At 47.6% G+C, this 17,781-nt stretch overlaps 1 protein-coding gene across 1 annotated transcript in view; it reads right to left on the bottom strand.

Moving 5' to 3' along the window:
• Window positions 1-502: 502 nt before the first annotated feature.
• Window positions 503-17,781, bottom strand: part of DPF3 (double PHD fingers 3) — a 210,156-nt gene continuing 192,877 nt past the window's right edge. Inside the window, exons 8-9 of the mRNA XM_081100517.1 lie at window positions 3,597-3,725; window positions 503-782 (exon numbers count right to left, since the gene is read on the bottom strand). Coding sequence (XP_080956643.1) covers window positions 580-782; window positions 3,597-3,725 — 332 coding nt within the window. The 3' untranslated portion in view covers window positions 503-579. The remainder of the gene's footprint in view (window positions 783-3,596; window positions 3,726-17,781) is intronic.

Below are 17,781 nucleotides of genomic sequence, written 5' to 3'. Positions count from 1 at the left end.
CACCGAGGAAATCCTCCTGCCCGGGTCTCCTTGGATCAATCCTCCCCCAGTGGCTTCCTTCTAAACAGGGTATTACTTCAATTTCTTTGATTTTCCTTCATTCTCTCTCTCTCAAAAAAAAAGTCAGTTTCTAATAATAGTTAGAATATATAAATAATAATTTATTTAATGTAATTGGTTCTTTGTTTCCAAACCCAATATTCCGCCTCGCCTCATTTTGCCAATAAATAGGAACACTGAAGAAATCAACTCTGCTCATATCAAAAAGATCCCCTCCCCCGAGAGACAGTCGCCTAACTTCTCGTTGCTCTGGAAAATAAACAGCACATCACGAGGCCATCTCTCTGAAGGACTAGTTTGCTCTTTTGTTCTGTTTTGTTTCAGTAGTTTGTGCTTCTGCTGTACATACTCAAAATCGAGGGCAAGGGGGAAGGGATGGGTGGAAGGCAAGAGGAAAAAGCAAGGATGAAGGGAAAAATCTAAGGTTGTCTTTCATTTTTTTAAAAAAATGTGTCAGAACCAGAACAATGACCAAGTCAGAGGGTGATGGCTAATTGCCCAGAGAGTCCATTCATGGGTTTAGCAACTGCCCTTTTTGTCTGCTGTGGGCGAGCCCCGGCCACTGCGGCGTCCTCGGCAGGAGTGAGGCTCTTCCAAATCGTCCTCATCAAAGCCGTGGAAAGTTGAGGTGTCACTTTCTGATGTGGAACCGAATAAGTCCTCCGTGGTGCGTGCTGCGGCCGCTGCCTCCTTCTCCTTCCTGCCTTCTCTTCCCAAATGAGCTGACATGTATGATGAATATATCAGCACATGGGTTAAGCAACAGACAGCATTATTAATATTCTTATTATATTATTACAACATTATGCTTCATAGCAAGATCATAAACCATTTGCACCAAAAGAGATTAACTGGGTGCATCACCTGGTGACAGGGATTTGGGGTAAAAGGACAAAGCCAACATTTCCAGGAAAAAGGATTCCTCCCTCCCTGAAAAGGCATCATCTCTACCATAACATGTACGTCCACAGCTCTGAACGTGAGTGAAAGATTCCTCACGAGATTTTTTTTCTCTTCTGTATGCACGCACATGCGTGTGCACACACACACACACACACACACACACACACTCACTCAGCCCCACCCCAGACAATGAGTTGACTTGGTGGGTGTTAGCCCGGCTGGTGTTTCTTTGGTGTTTTCCATGGGTGTTTCTTGCACAATGTGTGTCCTTCACTTTGACAGGCAGCTCTGCAAAGGTATTACTGTCAGATAACCCGTTCCAGGCGGTTAAGCCTCCATCTGCTTTATTTTTGTTTTTACCTGTGTCTAATCCCACTCTTTCAGTACCCGTTCAATTCTGCCCTTACACCATGTGGCTCATTTGCACTGAAAGCAAAAAGAAGCTGAAAAGTCCGACATGTGGTAGGTAATAAGAGTCTCTCGTTTTCTTTAACCACTGGAGGACATTATTGTGATCTGCACCCACATACATGTGTGTGCACCCATGCACATGCATGTGCACACGCACACACACTCCAGCCACGACACACGCCCAGGTCTTCGTTACCCCAGAAAGTCCAGAGTTGTCAAATCTAACTCAGAGCACTAAGAGAGTGAAAAAATAGGAGTTATTTCCTGAAATTTGTACAACTCAGGTTTAAACTGTTTACATTCTAAATGGACCCCAGGATTACCCCCAAATAAGGTCATGATAGGCCAGTTACGGTGCCAGGATCGGGAATCTCATTTTCTCCCCTGGAAACAGGAAGTGGGATGGACTGGGAGGGAACGAGAGCTCTTCCAAGCTCCACACTCTTCCTTGGAAAAACTCCAGGAGGCCCTGGAGAAGTATCTGCCCCCTATCTTAACAAGCACATCCCATGGGTTAATGCCACCTGTTTATTCCCAAGGTATCAACCGTTTCAGGAAAATCAGAGGCAGACCTGGACTAAATTAGTCACCAAAATTAATCCTTGGCAAATGCAATGAGAACACCTAGGCTGGTATAAAATGGTCCCCTGAGTCACACAGCAGACAGATCCTGGGAAGAAAAAGCTGAGTAAAAGGCTGTGAAGAAAAAGGGTTTGGATAGGGAAAAAAAATCAACTACCCACGTCTGGTCCCCCATGAATCAGATTCAAGTACCTCATCTCTTATAGGGAAGGAAGGGAAGGAAGCAGCTTGTAATGAGGATCCGGAAGCTGCCCTCTCTAGCACGGCCCCCGCGGCCCATAGCCTTCTGCCTAGAGCATCACACCCAGTGACCTTGCTTCTGACGGCCGTTCATTTTAAAAATACTGAATTGAATCTCATTTGTTTCATTTTCTTTTTAAATATCTAAAACCCAGAGTCCACTATCACACAAGCCCTCTTTCCTAAACTGGCACCAGGAGAGTAAAAGGTTCAGCTTTAGGTATCATGTTTTCAAAGTAAGTGAACTGACAGGATTGCAGTGGGCCACCCGGTCAGGGTCCTTAAGTGTTAAATGTTGAGAGTTGCACGCAATGGAAACCACTCCTTTTTAAATTACTTCTCAAGTCAGTCTTGAATCTAAACAACCCAAAAGCCAAAGGAAAAAAAAAAAGAGAGAGACTAAAGTTGTGGACCAAGCAAAGGAAGAACGGAGTTGCTCCAGTACACCCAGGTGTGGTCACCTCGGCCCTATTCTCGGAAGTAGGAGGAGAAAGGACACGGGGAAGCGTGTGGAAGGAGCAGGGCGCCTCGCTGCTGGATCCAGTGTCCACCTGAACTGCATCTCACCTACAAGAGTCCACAGTTGAGGAGACTAAATACGAGTCTGAAATCTCTCGTTGGCCTAGTTATGACATAAAAATCTATGAAAGATTGGTAGAACAACCAACCACAACCAGCCAAAGGTAACGGTTTGGTTAGAATTAAAAAACAATCAACAGCTTGAGCAAAACTTGAAAACCTGAATTCATGTTAGGGATGAAAGAACAGGATCCAAGTCTTTTTTTATTTTAGTCTTTGGAGAGGTTAAAAATGAAAATTTCAAAACAGGCCAAGCCAACTTCAGATTAGCCCTAAGAACACTGCCCTTTTGTCTCCTTCCTCTATCAGGGTCTCTTTTTTGGTTCCACATGAGAAAATGGATGAGCGGCCAATGGATGCGATATTGATGCTACTACCGAGCAGCGCAGGGGTCTCTGACTCCCACAACTCAAAACGTAGCTGCCGCCCCAATATTCATGTTTCCGTACCTTCCAGTGCGCCCAGGCACTTCCGCAGAACAAACGCAGCTTTGTGCTACATGTACAGCACCCGATACAAGGAAGTGCTGTCTCCAGGTGTCCCCACATATCTCACAACAACACACACAAAGGAATATCCACTTCATGAAAAGGCCAAACACAAGACCAGAATTTCTCCCTTCCCTTTTCCCTGGCTCCCGAGGCATGATTTCTTGAGATTCAAAGTAGAAAAATATCCAATGACCTGAAAACTCCTCTGTACTTGAAATCATCACCACCACCAACTTCCCCGCCCCACCCTCCACCCCATGGCAGACGGCAGAGGCGTGGGGGGAACAGCTGCGGGTCTACGGGCACAGGTGCAGGAGGGGCCACACTCACCAGAGCGTCCGCAGTCTGCACAGGACACCAGCTCTTCAGGCCGCCCACTCTTCTTGTTCAGGTTGGAGCCTCCCAAGCAGAAGTCACAGTAGTTATTAGGAATGACTGTCCCATCCGGTCCTTTCTGGGCTGTAGAAACATTTTTTTAATTGAATTTTAGACGGAGATGAGTTTCCACTGCCCCCTCTTCTCCCACAGTCTGGCAAAATCTGCTCCAGAAAAAAAGATGAAGTTAAAATCTGAGGTTTTGTTATGACTAAGTTGTTAATAGTACCAGTGTTGCCCTGGCCAGTGTGGCTCAGTTGGTGGAATGTCATCCCATGCACCGAAAGATCCCCAGTTCTATTCCTGGTCAGGGCACGTGCCTAAGTTTCGGGTTTGCTCCCCAGTCAGGGGGTGCATTCAGGAGGCAATCGATTGATGTGTGTGTGTCTCTCTCTCTCACATCAGTGTTTCTCTCTCTCCCTTCCTCTCACTCTAAAATCAATAAAAACATGTTTGAAAAATAGTATCAATGTTTTGCAAGCCACGCAGTTTACTTTGATTGTTGTAATATTTCCCAGCTCTGCATTTTACAAGAAACAAGCCTGTTCCTCTGATTGCATCCCTGGATGGGCACAGCATCCAGGCCTGCTGGTCAAGTGAACTGCTCTCATCCCTGAACAAGCAGCTCTCAGGGCCAAGGCCCCAAACAGCAGATGGCAGCCATAAACAGTGGTGTGATGAGGGAGGGAGGGAGGGAGGGAGGGAGGGAGGGAGGGAGGGAGTGAGAATGAGAATGAGAGAAGAGAGAGAGAGGGAGAATGGTCGATGCTTAGGCCCTGCCCTTCGGAAAGGTGCTTTCGTTTAGGAGACAGTCCTACCATCCCTGCAAAGGAAAACAAAGCAGCATTCATCTCCAGAAAGGACACTGAAGATGCTCTTGGGGACTTTGATGAGCATCTTGGCAGGTACACAGGTGTTCACTCTTGCTCAGCGGTATCTCCCTACAGTCCAGACTCGCTGGTCATGGAAAGCACCCAGGACTAGATAATCAGCAGACCCCAAGTGCCTAGAATCAAACTGGACACTTAGCTGAGCCTCAGGCCAGAGACGGACTGAAAAGCGAGTTAGTGAGTGTGCCTTGAGGCTTAAGATCCTCCTAAGCCACCCATGATGAAAGTCCTATACAGACAGAGAAAATCTTGGAACATTGTCTTAAAACAAGCCCTTATGAGAACAGCGCCTGTCCTGGAGCACTGAGAGCGCTCTGTTTCTACTGCCTGGCGTAAAGCCTTGCACAGGTTCTCTGCCTGGGGAGAAACTCCCCCATTTTCCTCTGTTTCTCTGGCCCTATTGTGGACATTTCTTTGTCACATTAACACTCCCTGTTTGTGAGTAGAAAGAAACTTCTCTCCATTTATGGGATTAGCCTAAACCACGGGGGCATCTTCCTCCTCGCGATACCCATGTCTGCTATCTTTCATTATTCACTGGCTAACATTAATCAGGGTCCCGTAGGGTACGAAGCTGTAAAAGGAAGCAGATATGTGAGCAGAAATACTATCCAGACAGTAGGTGATAAACGGATTCACCCACTTTAATGTGATTCCCTCTGGCCTTTGCTTCCTCCATGCCTCTGCTTTGCCTCCAGGAACAGAAAAACTTACCTGGGAAAGGCAGAAGACAAAAGCTTGCAGAATCACATTAGAGGGGGTTAATCCATTTATCAGTTGCTATTTGGATTGTTTAATCAGTTTCTAAGTCATTGATTTTCATCTTCAGGGAGGCAGACAAGTCTCTGCAAGAAAAGTGTTGGCTGTTTAGGGGCACAGAGGAGCCCGCCACACCCTGTCATCAGTCTCTGTATCTCAAAGGCATCTGCATGTCACAGAGAATCATTTTGCAAATCGCCAAAAACCAGTACATCTGCCTATAACATTTTCATTGCCCAAATCCAGAAGGAAGTCCCTTTCTTCCTTCTCTCTCAATTGCCATCTTAACCATTTCTGGAACTCTCTTGTAAACAAAAGTTAACTTTCAGGATTGGTATGAACTAGATATAAAATGTGGAGATGCCAGTTACAACTTAGGTAGCTTCCCACATAAAAATCAATAAAAAAAAATCTCACATGTATCATTTCACAAAAACTCTCAGGAGGCCCTATCTCACCATTTGTCTCTCTCCTGTTCTCTTAGGGACCTCTTATTATGTCAGATTTTTTTCTGCCCTTTCACAAAATCTTTTAAGCAACCAAAGAAGCTGGTTGTCCCCAACCCACTGTATCACTTGTGAGTTATGAGGAGAAGGAAGTAGAATATAGAGTATAAGAACTCCCAGATAATCCTTTACAGTTTTTACCACCAGCAGACCATTGGTAGAACACCCAGACCATTAAATCAGGAACTCCAATACGGCAAGAAATAAAAAATTCAGAAATGATCTAGTAGAGCCAAGAAGACAATGATGGAGAAATTGATCCTATATAAAAAGACCAAAGGAACAGAATTTAGTTCATCTGATGAAGAGAAATTTCTAAGGAGACTGAGTCAGAACAGGGTTCCCACATATTTTGGTGTCGGTTATTGGCCACAGAAAGTGCCAGGCCCAGGGATGAAGAGGTGCTACAATCTGTGTAGGCCCTGGTGTACGCAGCTGTGACATGCTAGAAGTGGGGGAGGGAGGGGCTGTATTTTAGTAGAGCAATGACCCAGGATAGGAAGGAATACTGAATGGTTACACTTCATTTCCAGCAAAATCCTTTCTGCTTCAGTTCCTACTGTCTTCTCATGACAGTAAGCTCAAAGCTTTCTTCCACCTTGGTAAAATGGCGTACACTCATAGATAGCCTTCGCACCTGGTTCTCATACACGTTTTGGTATTTAGGATCGGTTTCGGGGTGAGAGTTCTCCCATGGAGCTCTCCCAATTCCCCAACCAGGCTTTGGGGCGGGCACTCTGCTGACACTTCTGAGGTTGCTTCTCTTGCTTATGCAACACCTGCCTCGTCTCCCCTATTAAATGATCGACTCCTTCAGGTCAGGAACCACGTCAAACACATCTTTGGAACACCTACGGGCCTGTGCACAGGAAATGGTTAACAACGTGTGGGATGAAGGGCTCAGAAGAGAACGGCAGAGATGCAAGCAGTCAGCACAGTGATACCACCCCTGGGACTTCCCAGCAGGGACAGAGCACTGGGCTGGCTTTCTCTGGGGCAGAGTTATCTGTTGTGCTGAATGTCATTCACTGCCTGGTTTATTTCCCTCATCCTCAGAGCAGAGCTGGTCCATGTCCAGAGAGATGGGTCAGTCATCTCTAACTCCCAGAGAATACAGGAGCGGTAGCTGAGAGCCCTGGGTTGCAGCAAGAATAACACTGTGCCCCTACTATGGTAGGTGAAGCACCATCTTACATGCAGACATCCTAGAAAAGTTTGTAAGACTACGCTTCATTGTCTCTTGAGAAGGGGACACCAGGTTGCATCTGCCCACTCAGCCTCCCTCTTGTTCAACGGCTTTTCGAGAAGAAAAAGCAGCAATTATACAACAAAACTGTGATGGATCTTACACTGGATGCTTTACATATGGTATTTCATTGATTCTCACACACACACACACACACAAAAAAAAAAAAATTGTGAAGTAGGGATTATTTGACAGATGAGGTAACTGAAGTCCAAAGATTAAGGGCTGGCTCCGGGGTTCACCTCCAGGTTGTCTGTGTCCCCAGAGACTCTCGGCCTATAATCTGCCTCCTGGGAATTCCAGGGGCAAACACTTTCTGACCAACATTTGCATATAAAATATTTCAGAAATCTCTTCATGGACTTCAGAAATCTCTTCATTCACCTAACCCATTATTTAGGAATCCCAAAGCAATAAAAGTTGAGGTTGGCCTGGTAAAAGCGGAAATTCCCTTTGAACTGAAACTTAATGTCCCTCTCACAGGGATCCATCCCGGTGACCTGCTTACTGTCATATGCTCTGCAGAAGAGACACTTCTCTGGAGAGCCCAGGGGCCCGGGGAGGGATTTTTTTAAACTAAAGCTCACACCACGGCTCTGTTGGCCTATGGCCTGACCCAGGGTGAGCAATTTCCTGGTACTGTATCTGAGATCATTAGAAAAAGGATTTTACTATAAATAGGAAGCTTGCCCAGACCTTGCAAGTGGGATTTAAATAGAGATTCTGCCCCTGCTTATGGGAAATTGAGTCCCGCTTTATAGAATATGATGACAGTGAGGGCAAAGGCCCGAGTGGTATCTCGGTGGCAGCGCCCGCAATGATGGACTTGGTTTTCTGTTGATTAATGTTCACGGGCTGAGATCATATGAGAGATACAAGGAAGCTGCTGAGAAAATAAAGTGAGCCTGAAGAGTTTAGGAATTTATCTGGGCAGATAACTCCAAAAATCTCAATGAAAGAAAAGAATAGAAATCAAGAACAAAGTTCCTGAGGGGGGTTGGGAGGCCTAGAAGGTGGAGGGAGCATTCATATAAATCAAACCAAGAGAAAGAACAGCCAAGCCCCGAACTGTCCCACCACCACACTCAGGAAGGGTTACGCAGTCGTTCTGGAAAATGCACACGATGGGATTTTCTACCTCAATCAGGCTGTGTCTATGGCAATCACAACCCCAACTATTCCATAGAACTACCACCCAAACAGGGCTGCCTTTCTCCAGTTCCGTCTGATCTCTGCTGCGATATGCCTGCCACACATGAAGGAATGGGCGGCAGGGACAGTCTGGCATCAGCAACAGCCCCTCATCCGGCTCTTCCAAGACCTGAACTCTGTCCCAAGTGTCCTAGGGAAACAGGAAGCCAGCCAGCTTAGGCTGCTCCAGGGCACATCCACAAAAGCGTGACTTCACATCCTGAGCAGACGCTCAGGACCGCCTGCCAGGGCCTGGTGTGTACAAACACATGGCCGTGCTCGGTGCCCACCACCCAGCCCTGACCCAGCCCCGGCCCCAGTCCAGCGGTGGTCTCCAGGGGCCTGCTAGTTGGAGTGCACAGCCCGTGGGGAACCGGGGGGGCAGTGAGGAGAGCCCTCCAGGAAATGTGCCTCTCCTGTCCCCCCACCACCCTCCACGGCTGACAGTTCCCATCCCTCCATAGGTCTGACATGTTTCCATGGCAACTGGAATCCTGGGCTCCTGCAGCCTCTGGTCTTGCCACCTGTTATTACTTCATCTCTCAAGTGTAAAGCATCCTCGCCTGGTGCACTTGGCTGTGCAGAGCGCAGCTTCACAGGACGGAGTAAAGAAAGGGGGCAGGAAAAGAGGGAAAGGCAGCCCCAGGCTGGCCACACAGACAGGCCAGGCTGGAGGAGGAAGCTTTGGAGACAGGGAGAGGGAAGAGAGGGGGTGTAAGGCAACGTGCCTTCCCTTCAGAATCAGCGAGCAGGCCTCAGCTGGAGGCCACGGCCACATCAGCTACCTTCTACCCAGCCTTTAATGAGGGACGAGGGCGGGGGAGGGGGAGGCAGCAAAGACTGGAGCCCAGAAGGCAGCTGTGCAGAGATGTGTGCTGGGCCCGTGAGGAGAACAGCGAGAAGAGGGTTAATGTGGTGAGATAAAGACTGTGAGAAAGGCTGGACCAGAGGGCAAACAAAGCCTCAGAGCCTGGATAAATGGCCTTAATTCTCATGCTCTTGCTCACCCTACGCCTTGCGTGTTTACTCATATAAATTATCTCCAAGGCCTGGCACCTTTTTTCATTGCTTCCCTAGAAGAGATGAAAAAATAAATCCCACAGATCCAAAGAATAAAAATGTTGGGACCCCACTCAGGCTGGTTCTTCCTGGACGCGTAGTAGCAACTTGGGCCCTGCCCTGGGCTCCTGGAGGAAGACAAAGGCTGCCTTCCTCCCGGAATAAGGAAGGCAGGGACTCCGGAGCCTGGTGGGAAAATGGACACCAGGCTCCACTCACCACAGGACAGAGAACTGCCTTCCTCACCGGCCATTTTGCTGCCTGACGCTGACCACAATGAGAACGTAGGACAAGGGTTAGGAGGGGCTGCTGGTGCAGAACGATTCCAGGCGCCGCTAGAGAAGGGAAGGCCCAGGGCTGTTTTAATGGAAGGAGCTAAGTCGCCACACTCCGAATTACCAAGGACAGCATAAGAAAGAAGGAGCTGGATGGAGAACAAGCTACTAGACGAGGGCAGTGACACAAAGGCGTGGTCAGAGGAGCAGGCGTCTCCGAAGAGGCCTTGGAACCTGGAAAGGCTTCCCCAGACTCAGTTCTTTGAGTGCACGCCTACTCAGAGGCGAGAGAATAAGCTAGATGGCATCTTCGTGTCCCTTTTAGGCCCATCGTTTGAGTATTAAATAGGGTGAAAGAAGAGACAGAAAAACAAAGTTTTCCAAACCCAGAGGAGCTCAGTCTTTCATGCCGCTTCATGCTTGTGTAGGTGTCTCTTCCCTATTTGCCGTGAGCTCCCTGAGGGCAGGCACAGTGCCTTTCATCTCTAAATCCCCAGCACCTGCGCAGTGATTGACACGGAGTTGACAATAAATACTTAATGAAAGAATAGACAAATCTTGGCAGAGGCTTTGGGTGGGGGGAGGATCTGCCAGGCAAAGAAAAGTCAAAAACCAGAAACTGAGTGGATGCAAAGTATCCCCCAAGTTCTGAGTGACCATGCTAAGGCACTGCCAGTGTCAGTCCCGTTCATGGCAGGGACAGAAAGAGTGAGGAACAGGAGTAATGGGGGACTAAAGCTGCAGTGAAGAAGCCAATGGGGCCCGGCCGGCATGGTTCAGTGGTTGAACATTGACCAATGAACAGGGTCATGGTTAGATTCCCAGTCAGGGCACATGCCCAGGTTGCGGGCTCAGTCCCCAGTGGAAGACGTGCAAGAGGCAGCGGATCAATGATTCTCTCTCATCATTGAGATATATATATATATATATATATATATATATATATATATATATTAATATTCATATATTTATATTTTATATATTTATATTTTTATATTTTTATATTTATATATATCCTTTCCTCTCTGAAATCAATAAAAATATATTTAGAAGGAGGAGGAGGAGGAGGGGAAGCCGACAGCAGGCCTGCTCTCCTGCAGGAATCCTCTCCCTTAGGTATTTCTTAGAAAACCAGATGGAAGGCATTAAGAACCCCCAGACTCAGTTGGCCCCAGAGCCCCTTGAGTCCTATGTTCAGTCTCTTGCCAGGAGCCCTGCACCAGCCAATGAGAAAACAGGCCATGTTTTACTGTGTGCTTTTGTGTTTTAAAATGTGGTATCAGCCATCCCACTCTTCTTTGCATCTACCTTCATTTCTTCCATCTTTATGAAATACAAAACTCATACTGTTAGACACGGGCCTTGAGAATATTTACTCCTAAACACTATGCTATAGAAACAGAAAACATGTATTCTCACACTGAGGTCTCCATCTTGACAGATGCATTTGGTTAGAGTTACAACTGGCCAGAAGTTTGGATACCACATCACAGTCCGGGGCCAGAAATGACCCGTAAGTAATGTCCTTTGTGCTCCATTCTTGGGCCAGCAACACCAGGTCTGTCACTGATGCTTCAGAAAAGGGAGAAAAAGACCAAGCAAAACTGATTACTCTTCTCAGTGCTGATTAGGAAAAGCACAGGAGATGTTTTAATTTTCTAGTAGAAGGTCATGTGGGTCAGTCCATGCCCTGGTGCAGCAAATGTTATTGTCACCAAATGAGTCAGTTGAGGGGAAAATGGTTTCATTTGAGAGCAGCTATGTCAACAGGGCTCTGAATGAAGTGTCATTCCCCTAGAGAACTACAGGGCATCTTGATCCTGCTGCTTTAGAGTCAGCTAAGCTTTATCCATTTAGGTTGTCAGGATATTATTGTGTTATTAGAATTTAGGAAGCCTCCTTCCTACCTTGCCCACCCCAGCCCCTCTGCACCCTTCCTCACCACCACCTCCATGGGACACAGGTATGTCAACCCCATCGGTCCACAATGAACCAGCATTTTCTGGGTCCTTCAGACTGAAAAACAGTATTCAGAAAAAGGAAAAGGATGAGCTTCAAGTTTTAGACCTCAAAATTAGGACAGAATCCAGGCACCAGAGCTGAGGGAAAGCCCAGTCAGGGAGCAGGGCCCAGATGGGGACACACCCAGAAAGTAAGCCAGGCAGCAGGTATTGGGAGCTATGGAGACATTTGCCCAGGTAGAATGGAACGTTAGGAAAGAATGGAAACCAAGACTAGCCGTTAGATTTAACAGTGCAGCCTGATTCCTGGCCAGTTACCTGACCCAGTGCATCCAAAAGAAAATAATTATAAGGAAATAGATTGAAAACCAGTCTTCAAAAGCTGGATTTCTCTAAGGCAACGGTTCACCTGGGAACTTATTAAAAATGCAAATTCGAGGGCTCCACCGCAGACCTACTGGTGTAGCAAAACTCTGGGGTGGGACCCAGCAGTCTGTGTTTTAATGAACACTCCAAGGGATATTATTGTGCGCAAGCTCGAGAACCATGGTTCTACACAACATGTGAGACACACACACTGCATCACACGTATTTTCTGTTCATGCTGTGCTTTATCTGAATGAATATCTAATCACCACATAACCCTATGAGATAGACACATTAATGTTCTGGTTTACATAGGTGGCACTTGAGGCACAAGGAAGCTAAGTAGCTTGTCTGTGGTCACATGTCAGTAAGTGGCTATGTTGGCTCTGAACCCAGGTAGTATGGCTGTTAGCTGGCCCACTTGGTACTGCCCTACCCCGAGCACACGCAACCACACACTTGAGGGAAGTCAAATCAGAGTGGCTGGCAGGCCTTGGAGACCAGGGCTTCTTAAATGTGAGGGGTCTCATTAAAATTCAGATTATGATTAAAATCTAGGGATAGGTCCCTAGATTCCACATTTCTTATGAAGCTTCCCTGCAAGGTAGTCAACTGTCTGCATTTGGGTGGCACTGAGGGGTTCCCAGGGCACAGGATTTCCGGTATCAAACTGAGAAGGCCTGGGCAAACCTGGACAAGATAATCACCAGGGTCCCAGGTGATGTTGGTGCTGCTGACCACACTTTGAGAAGCAAAAAATGCAGGCCTTAAGGTGAGGAGTTTGAGTTGTATCCAAGTGTGATAAAAGTATTGAGAGCAGGGAATGGCATAATCTATTTTATACTTTGAAATAAAATAGACTATAAGAGGAGAATAGACTATAAGAGGTAAGAAGAGAGGCTGAGAAACCAATAAAGAAGATGCAATGATCCAAGAAGGAGCCAGTGTGGCTAGGAGATGAAGAAAGGGAGAGATCTGGGGTATATTTTGGAGGGGAGCTGACCTGGGTGGATGGGTGGTGAAAGAAAACAAAGAGCCAAGGACAAATCTTCAAAATTGTTGAACGGAGTAATGTGTGATTTTTTAAAAGTAAAACGCCTTTATAAACTAATGTCTCAAGTAGAATTTGTAATAAGGGGATGAGGTCCATATAGCACCTCACACAGCTCAAATTACTTCTGGAGACTAAATTTACCTGTGGGCTAAATAGTGTCTCCCCCAAAATGCATACGTTGGAGACCTAACCCCAATGGGATGGTACTGGAGATGGGGAATTTGGGAGGCGATTAGGGTTAGGTGGGTCCTGAGGATGGGGCCCTCATGGCGGGATCTCGTGCCCTTAAAAGAAGAGACACCAGAGAGCTTGTTTCTCTCTCTCCACCCACATGAACCCAGGAAAGGCCTTGTGAGGACATAAGAAAACCACCCCAAGGAGAGAGTTCTCACAGACACCAACCCTGCTGACACCTTTATCTGGGACTTCCAGTCACCAGAACTGTGAGAAATAAAGTCCTGTTGTTTAAGCCGCCCCATCTACTTTGGCATGGAAGCCTGAGCCAACTAAGATACTGCTCATTAAAACATTAATTTCTCTTGAAAAGTCACCAGGCAATATGATTCATTTGACAATTGGCCTAAAGGTGAAAATTAGGAGCAATCAGCAGGACCATGACAAAGATCGCGGACTAAGACTGGGATCCATCACATGTGGCCCCAACGTGCTGACGTAACTGAACGGTGCCCACCTCAAGCACATTCACATTTCAGCTTCCCATCTTGCTATTCATGTTACCTGAGACAAATTACTCACCCTTTCTGAGCCTCCGTTTTCTACTCGCAAAATGAGAGCAATAACATGTGTCTCACGGACTTGTAACATTACGCGAGATGATACATGTAAATTGCCTGGTGCCTAGTAGGTGTTCCACAATTTCTTTGCCTCTTTCCTCTCCTAGATGGGAAATAATTTTATCTCTGATAAGGCAGGAAAAGAAGTGACAGGTGACTAGAGAATTCCCATCCATGCACAGGCACATACTCAGTCTCTGTGCATCTTGGTATGTCTTCTAGGGGATATAGCGCCCACCTCATTTGTTGTGAGGAATGAATGACATAAATGTGGCGCTCTTCGCTCAGTGTCTGACACATTCAAGGAATGTCGGCAAGTACTGATGTCGTCGTTTCTTGGGACATGGAACTCTTCAATCCTGAACATTCTAGGTGAGTAAGCCAAAAATATGAGAGACTCACAGAAAGGCAGGTGGCGGGTGCATGCCTGATCCTGGGGACACAGGATGATAAATACCACACTTGGCTAGATTCTGCCCCACAGCTTCCTCTCTCTGGGTTTCCAGCATCCATCTTATTTCCCAATTAAACCAGAAGGTCTCCTAAGGCTGAGCCACATGTGATGCCTTTTTGGAGGCCCAATTTCACTAAGCCCTACAAGTGGGCACATGCACTGTAAGTTCTCAATAAATGCACATGTGCAGCCTGTGTAGAAGGATTGGTGTCCCATACCTGAAATTTAGCAAAGGATATGCCAGGGCCAGGTCAGGTTCTGATATTTACGCCTGATGCCATGAGACCCCCACAGGCAGTTAGCACCACAGTATCGCACAGTCGCAGATGGGCCCTGACTCAGATCAGCCATCTGTGGTCACAGACATGCTCTGTTGGTCCAAATGGCACAGAGATGGGATATCAGCATTCACAGCGTGCAGGCCTGGTGCCAAACGCCCACACCACCCCACTGAAGACTCGCAGAAACCCCATGAGGTCCAGTGATTATGCTTGCGGCTTTATGAATGAGGCAACAAAAACGCAGAGACGTGTAACTAACTGACCAGAGTAGCAGTTACGAGACCCACCCTGGCCTGGCCAATTCCAATGCCATTCTCTCGGCCACTGGGTGTGGATGATCCACAGGACTAGGAAATGAACTCCAAGTCTACTCTCAAGGCCAAAGCAACCCCTGGGTTCTTCTTCGCTTTGCAATCTGTAAGCTAAGCTACTTGCTTAAATAAGGATGAAATAATGTACCTAAAAAACACCTGTTTCCAAACTTGCTCTTCAGGAAGCAAGAAGCAGCTCACTTTCCCAGACAGAGTCCCATGTCTGAATTTCCCTTCTGCCCCCTGTAACAAAGCCTGATTTCCCTGCACGGAGGCTGGGTAAGTAGTGGGCTGTGTCCGTTTATTTATGGCTTTTCTGGCATCTTTCAGGCCCAACATTTCTAAGCTTGTGTCAGATTTTCTTGTTGCCCTAGGGCCATGCAGTAGAGGACAGAGAAGTCAGAAGACAACATCTGTTATATCTCTCCTATCACTGTGGCAATGACATCATATGCTTATTTTAGATAATTTTCCCATTATCAGACTAATTTTCAGATCATCTAATCATCCATTACCCTTCATCAACTCGGACTCTGCTCCGTCAGTTCTACAAAGTACAGCTTGCTTCAAAGGTACCTGACAATGGGGCCTTTCCTTCTCCTGACGGATAGATAGGGAAAGCCTATGTGCCCGGCAAGACTATGTGTAGGGAAGACTAAGACCTCCTGAGACCTAGGACAACCCGACTTCCACTCCATGGACTTTAAAATAGGCTTGAAATAAATTTTACAGACCCATATTTTAAAAAACATGTTCCTCTTAGGAGTTCCAAGTATGTTATAGAGAGCATTTTATACTAATTTACACTATGAAATAAAAGAGATATACCATTTAACAATTAATACTACGCCAGACAGATTTCCTTATAAATTATTGGTTCTTGTCCTCTAGTAATTGCTACTGTCGCTCTCCATTTCCTACAAGATGACGACCACACACAGAAGACACTTCCAGCTGTGGCCTCTGCCAACATGTCTACCATCCTTTCAATGCCGTCAGAGCCAACTATTCCCAATGGTCTGATATGCCATGCTACTTCATACCTCCCTGCCTTTGTACATGCAGTTACCTCCATCTCCTGAATACTTCTTCCTCATTCCTCAAGGGCTACCGTGAATGTCACCTCCTTAGTGAAGCCTCTGCAAATCCCCTAATGCGGTGGTGCTCAACCTTTAGTGGCACCAGAATGCCCTGAAGGGCTTCTTGAAACACGGGTTGCTGGTCCCCACCCTCAGAATCTGTTTCAGGAGGTCTGCTGGAGCCAAGAATCTGCATTTCCAACAAGTCCCAGGTGCTGCTGCTGCCCTGAGAGCACACCAGCCCAATGGAGTGGACGTGTACTGTGTGTGCCTCAGAGCCTTTGCTCCCTCACCCACCCTGCGTGTGTCCTAGTACACGTGCCCACGCAAGACTGGGAGCTGCTCAAGGACAGGGAACAAGGCAGCACTCAGTGCATGGCTACTAAACCAACGGATGGATGGATGGGTAGATGGATGGATGGATGGACGCACAGATGAGTGGGTTAGACTGAATTTATTCACATAGCTTTTCCATCCAGGTTTAGGACCTCATAAATGCTCACACGCACCCCAAGATACCTTAAAAACATTGTCTGTAACAGATTCCCATTGCACAGAGAAGGTAAAAAGAAATTCAGGGAGAGTTTTGACCTTGTAAGCCTGTGCCAAAGGAGTTTGGAGTTCTAATCTAGCGCTCTTTCTGCTACCTTGGCCCCTCCTGGGCTGTCTACCAAAGTGGCATTAAAAGAGTCACAACAGAATGCTTCTGAGAGACACCCCTCAGAATCCTACCCGCCCAAGCACTCCCTCCCTTACACACACACACACACACACACACACACAGTGATTTCATTTATAGAAAGATGAAGGTAGTAAGAGAAATGGAGGAAGAAAGAAGAATCCAGCCTCCCACAGGGAGAGAAGGGCAGCAGCTCAGGCGGGGAAGACCCCATCAGAAAAGCACTCGCTCCCCGGGGGAGCGTTGGAGCTCCTAGCAGCCCTGGGGTGGCCGGAGTTGAGGCAGACAGGCCAGGGCACAGAGGAAAGGGGACAAGCCTACAGGAGGACGAGAAGCGTGTGCTCAGGAGAAAATGAGACTAGGAGAGGAACAAAGGACAGAGCATCAGCTGGGAGGGGGCAGGAGGACGGGAGGAATGGCAGTCAATGCTGAGCTGGCAGCACAGGGCAGCGTGGCTGGGGGAAGGTCAATGCCAGCTCCACTCTGCCCTTTCAGCAGCAGCAGGCGCGGGGATGAGCCATGGGCTCTGCTGGAGACACACTGGGGGAGATGCAGCGAGGGGCAGCAGGAGGACCAAAGTCAAAAGGCCTCTCTGCTGCAGGTGGTGCAAACGCCGCTGCCCAGGGCCCTGGAAACGCCTGCGTCTGTAGGGCTGTTTTTCCGAGAGGCCTGTGCTCACGAGCAGCTCGGGTCAGGCTACAGCTGAAGAGGGAAAAGTCAGCATTCCCACCACACTGGCGTCCAGCGTCCAGGCCGGTTCCTGAGGGACTGCAGATTAGCCTCGAGGATTAAGCTCCCCTGCTCCCTCCCCCACTCCACAGCCCTGCCAAGGGAGGATCACAGAGCTGAGACCTTAGGATGCTGCAGAGCTGTCACATTCGATTCACCACACAGCCCCAGTGGCATTTAGGGGCAGGACGGATGGGAGCCCGCCCCCACCACAAGCAGTGGGAGCAGCTAATGACTGGGTATTAAGGATGCCGGCAATTAGTGCTCCCGAGAAAATGGTTGGGGGCCACTCGCCAGGGGAATGCGGAGGAAACCGAACACACATTCACGCTGATGGGTGGCCTGTGTGGTGCAGAGAATCTGGGGAAAACTGCTGTCTCTCAGATTAATCCAGGGAAATGGGGGAAGAGGAAAAGGACGGCTTCTATGGACATTGAAGGCCTTTCTGCCCCACCCTCCCCAGTAGCCAAATTGAGGTTAATCACAAAGGGGGCACTGAGAGATGT

This window comes from Myotis nattereri, assembly GCF_964212035.1.
Source record: "Myotis nattereri genome assembly, chromosome: 1".
Taxonomy (NCBI): domain Eukaryota; kingdom Metazoa; phylum Chordata; class Mammalia; order Chiroptera; family Vespertilionidae; genus Myotis; species Myotis nattereri.
Note: the sequence above shows the minus strand (reverse complement) of the source record. Positions and strands in the feature narration are given on the sequence as shown.